The following is a 5,531-nucleotide window of genomic DNA, read 5'->3' as shown; positions in this document are numbered from 1 at the left end:
GCGTGATGCATACGCGGACGTCTCGATGTCCCTGCAGCTGCCGGCAGCATAGGCGCCTAGCAGGCCGAACGGGTCCAACACCACGGCGGCCTGCAGCGCCCACAACGGCGCGACGTGCTTCTTCTTCACAGTGTACTGCAGCAGCAGCATAATGACGACGATAGAGGCCATGAACAATGTCGCGTTGCAGTAGAAGAAGGCCTGGTACCGCGTGGGTTGGATTGAAGCAGGATTGGGTTGCCGGCGACACTGGGCGGGCTTGCTGATGGGGACGGCGACAGCGATGGGGGCTCGCCCCACGTGCCGCCAGGAGGCGCGAGACCCTCCTGGTATGTCACGCTCGTTCCAAGGATGCCGAGCAGCATCAGGTAGGTACTTTTCACATATCGATCATCGTCATCTCTCTTGCCGTCCAGCCATCTCGACAGTGACGACAACGGCTGGAACGACCCCTTCAGTCGGCTGGCAGGCCATAGCAGCTCCGGAGAGTGGACGCTCTCTGCCGACAGGAAAAGTAGGATCTGCAGGAAGACGAAGACGACCACCACGGTCACCAACGCAAAGACATAGATGGATGTGCGCAGTTGCCGGCCGCTGCCGGCGGCGTAAGCGCCCATGAGGCCCAGCAGCCCGACCATGACGTAGACGCGGAGCGCGTTGCTCCGAATGCCCTGCTTGTACAACTTCTGGTTCACCAGCAGAAAAAAAAAATCAAAGTGCAATTTTCTTTTTATGGAATTTATGGTACAAGAAAAAAAATAATCAAAGTGCAATTTTCTTTTTATGGAATTTATGGTACTTTCGACTATGCTCTCCGTCCGACCAAGGACACTCAGGATTTTCTGCACCGCTAGGGCAAAATTGACAAAAATGACCCCCGAGGCGAAAGAACTCACGGATTGACCCTTCAGGGGAAATAATTCACCGGCCTGACCCTTTTGTGTGGCGTCCGACATCTAGGCGCCACACTGCACTGTGTGAAGCCTAGCGGTTCGGCGCCACACCCCGACCACGTGGCAGGGAGGGACCCACCCCCCAGGCAGTGTGATGCCTAAGCCTCAGGCGTCACACATTGTAATGTGTGGCGCCTAACGCTTAGGCGCCACACATGGACTTAACTGGCCACGGGCCAGCCCCCCTCCCCACCCCCTCCCTCATTCCCCTTCCCCAGCCCCTCTCCCAGCCACTGCCCCCTCCCTCAAATCCTTCTCTAAATCAGCACATCTGAAGGTTTGGACCGGGCATTTGTTGTCCAATCACTCCCCTAAGGTAATCCCCACCTCTCCCCTCATTCTCATCCAAAGGAAAATATTTTGTGTTCTTTTTTTTTGCAAATTTGAGAAAACCCTAGTTTTTCATGAAATGTGGGATGTATATGATATTGTTTTATTTGTTTGTATGTTAGGATAAGGGGTATGATGGGGTTAGGATTAGGGTTGTTTGGATGTGTGCATTATGGTTGTTTTAGGGTTAGGCTAGGGTTAGGCTATGGTTAGGCTAGGGTTAGGATGTTTGGTTGTGTTACGGTTATGATGGGGTTAGGGTTATTTGGAAGTTAGGCTAGGGTTATTGTAATTGTATGATTGCTCATAAAAAAGGTTCTATGTTTTGTTGTTTACGTATGGGAAGAACATGTGTTTATGTTCATCACGTGGACAAGGATGCCTTTTTAAAAGGCAATATTGATCCGGACCCGGATGAGCTTGACATGGTGTTCGATTTGTGTCCTAGCTATGGTGAATTGTTGGAACAAGTCCGAAAGAATTTGAATTGGATGGACCCTAGTGATGTAGTTGAGTTTGATGGTAGGCATAATGTGGGATTCGGAATGCACATTCGTTGCAAGACCATGCGTGTCAACTTCGAGCAACATTGGCTTGCATACAAGGATACGGTGGCCGAATCACTAGACAAGGCTCTAGAGTTATTTGCCATAAAAACAAATGTTCCTAACTTGTTGGATTTGAACCGGGTTGCCTCTTCGGTTGTTGAAGCTATTCCTGCAAGCATCAACGAAGAGGCCAACATTGAACCTCTTTCTTGTGTCTATGAGGCTAACGAAGAGGTCAACATTGAACATGAACCATTGGTAGAGGCTAATGATGAGCACGATGATGATGAGAATGATGGTAATGTTCTTCATGACAACAATCTTGGTGATTTGGACAAATATAATTTGCAAGAGACAATGGAACATTCCATTCGGCACTCACGTGGCTATGCCTCTGAGTCTGACGATGAGGGTCCCGATGAAGAAGTTGATGAAGAAGGGTTCACGGCAAAGGAGGCTGAAGCTTTCACGAATGTATTAAAGCGTGATCACCGGACACCATTGTTCGAGGATCTTAGCCTTGCGGATGAAGCCGTGGTTGACGGAGGCGAAGGCATATTGTTTGGAGTTAGGCCACCTTCTCATCGGGACACACATGGGAAGAATATTATTTTGCCGGGGTCAAAGTTCGAAACATTCTTTGAACTGAAGATGTGGTTGGATGAATATTCTGTTACGCATTATAGGCCACACAAAGTTGTTCATTCAAACATGAAGCTGCGTTACACTGTTGCATGTGAGGATAGAGGTTGTCCTTGGATTGTTCGTGCAAGACCATGGAAAGGAGGGTCGGGATGGAACGTTGTCAGTTGTATGCCTCACATGTGTCGAGGCAAGAGGGTTGATGGTGCCCTATCGTCGCAAAGCCATAGACAACTAACCTCCGAGTTCATCGCTTATAGGCTTTCCAACTCCATCTCCTCTCTTCCTACAATGAGCATAAAAAGCGTACAAGACCTTGTGAAAGCCCTCTTTCACTACGAGGTGAAATATGGTAAGGCATGGAAAGCAAAGCAAGCCGCATTCAAGATGTTGTATGGTGATTGGGAGGAAGCATACAACCGCATACCTAGGTTGTTGGGAGCTATTGCCCACACTAACCCGGGCATGGTTCATGTGGTCGAGCCGTATGGGGAGAAAACAAGGATTCTGAATGGAAATAGGGTCCACGTATTTGGTCATGGATTTTGGGCATTTGAGCAATGTGTGAGGGCTTTCCATCACTGTCGTCCTGTCATCTCCATCGATGGCACGTTTTTGACCGGACAATTCAAGGGCACTTTGTTGGTTGCAATAGCAAGTGATGCCAATAACTGGTTGATGCCTTTGGCTTTTGCTTTGGTTGAGGCAGAGAACAATGTTAACTGGGAATGGTTCTTGCATATTTTGAGAACCAAAGTATTACCATTTGAGAGGGAAATATGTGTCATATCGGATCGCCATCAAGGCATACTTAACGCGGTTGACATTGTCATTCCCGGCCATGCTCCTTTGCATCATCGATGGTGCATGAGGCATTTCTGTGCAAACTTCTACCGGGCATGTGGTAGCAAGGAGTTGGCGGATGATCTTCAAGATTGTTGTCAAGCATTTTCGGACAAACGATTTGCAAGATTGTACAATGCTTTGCTTGTAAACAAAAAACTTGATGCAGGTGGGCTTGAGTTTCTTAACAGGCACATTGAACTTCGGTCCAAGTGGGCACGAGCTTATGACGAAGATGGCCGAAGATATGGTCAAATGACAAGTAACATGGCAGAATGCTTCAACCGGGTGTTGAAGGGTGTCCGTGCATTGCCGGTGACGGCAATAGTTCAATACACATTCGACAAGTTGAGAGCATACTTTCTAAAGTACTCGCAAGAAACAGATGATCAGATTGCGGGAGAGAACAAGAAAAAGTATAAGTACCAGTTTCCACCAAAGGTTGACAAATGGATGGTATTTCAATCACGTAAGGCTGACTCCCAAACGGCTACCCTGTACAACAACGAGGATTGGACATACGAAGTGAATGAGCCCGGAGGAACGACAAACGATGGCCAGCAACACGGAAACAGGGCATTCAAGGTATCTTTATCTTTGTGTAATTGCTCTTGTGGGAGGCCAAGGTTGCTTCATCTCGCATGCTCGCATTTGTACACGGCAGCTCGCAGTAGGAATGTGGACGTCAACCATCCACTAACCATGAGGGAGTCCGAGTTCTCGATCATGACCACGAAGCATACATGGTCTCCTAGATTTGAACCATACTTTGACCAATCACAATGGCCGGAGTATCATGGAGTACAACTATGGCCCGACCCAGAGTGGAAGGTTGTGAAACTAGGAAGACGAAAGACAAAGCGTTTTAGAGGAGACATGGATGGATGGGGCCATGGTGGTGGCAGAGAAATGGGGAACAACCAATTCCAAGAGCCTACTGAGAGATCACATTGTGGAGATTGCGGTGTAACAGGGCACAACACAAGAAGGTGTACGACGCGAAAGAAGAAGTCCAAAAACAATGATTCCAGGTCAAGCCAACCAAGTCCTAGCCAACCAAGTTCAAGCCAACAAGGGATGGGTCAAGGAAGCACGAGCCAACAAGGCACGGGTCAAGGAAGCACGAGCCAATAAGGGACGGGTCAAGCAAGCACGACCCAACAAGTTCCTACTCAACATGTTCCTAGCCGACTTGGGCTTACTAGAGGACGTGGTGCTAGAGGAAGTGGTGGTGGTAGAGGCAGGGGTGCTGCTAGAGGCAGGGGTGGGGATAGGTCGTGGTGGTGCTAGAGGCAGGGGTGGGATAGGTGGTAGTGCTGCTAGAGGCAGTGGTGGGATAGGTGGTGGACTTACTAGGATTGGTATGCGTGGATACCTACGAGGACCATTTCCGTATGTCACATATTTCACTTATCTTTATCATGTTGTTTTTCATGCTCCTTTGTGTGTTATTTTACTAACTATGAGCTTTGATGCCTGTTTTGTAGGTATGGCCGCTTCTCAACCCAACAAGGCAAAAGCGGAGTGGGGGGAGGAGAAGGATGCAGCCAGTGAGGAGCAGCTGTTGATGGAGAGGGCTGCAAAGAAGTTGAGAGAGGAGGATGCAGCGGAAGCGCGAAAGAAGAAGGATGAGGAGCATAAGGCAAAGATGGATGAGGACTGGCAAATGTTCCTTGAGCATAAGCGATATGAGGCTAGGATAAAGGAGAATGACAGGAAGACGCTAGAGAAACGTAAAAAAGAATATGAAGCTAACTTTAAGAAGATGTGGGCAGAGGCCGCAGCAAAGAGAGAGCGGGAGCATCAACGCTTCACGGAGAGGGTTAAGGAAGAGGCTTCAAAAATGCGCAAAAGGGAAGAGGAAGAGGAAGAAGAGAGGAAGAAGAAGAAGGGTAAGGGGCCTTGCTCGACCCAATAGAGCCGGATGCTTCTATTCTATGTGTTGTTGAACCCTATGTGTTGTTGAACCTTGTTCGGTTCCGCGCTTTCTTACTATGAAACTCCACTATGTATTCACTTTTGGACGTATGTTACTTCAAGAACCGTATGTATGTTTGAACTCCACCCTCTTTGTGTTGTATGTTTTAACGTGTGTATTTGAACTCCTCCACCTACTATGTGTTGTATATTTGTGCATATTTGTGATGTATATTTGAACTCCTCCACCACTATGTGCTGCAGTTTTCAGCATGACAGAATGTGTGGCGCCTAAGCC

The 5,531-nt window shown here is 48.3% G+C and overlaps 1 protein-coding gene across 1 annotated transcript; it reads left to right on the top strand.

Moving 5' to 3' along the window:
* The first annotated feature begins 4,805 nt into the window (after positions 1-4,805).
* Positions 4,806-5,234, top strand: LOC123412453 (vicilin-like seed storage protein At2g18540). Its single transcript, XM_045105399.1, has one exon. The coding sequence runs from the start codon at positions 4,806-4,808 to the stop codon at positions 5,232-5,234; it is 429 nt and encodes a 142-aa protein (XP_044961334.1).
* Positions 5,235-5,531: the final 297 nt, after the last annotated feature.

Source organism: Hordeum vulgare, chromosome 7H (genome assembly GCF_904849725.1).
Source record: "Hordeum vulgare subsp. vulgare chromosome 7H, MorexV3_pseudomolecules_assembly, whole genome shotgun sequence".
In the NCBI taxonomy this organism is placed as follows: domain Eukaryota; kingdom Viridiplantae; phylum Streptophyta; class Magnoliopsida; order Poales; family Poaceae; genus Hordeum; species Hordeum vulgare.
The sequence above is the reverse complement of the archived record's forward strand: the minus strand, read 5'-3'. Positions and strand labels throughout refer to the sequence as shown.

Coding starts and splice junctions, on each gene's coding strand:
- LOC123412453 (XM_045105399.1), top strand. CDS start 4,806: ATGGCCGCTTCTCAACCCAACAAGGCAAAAGCGGAGTGGGGGGAGGAG.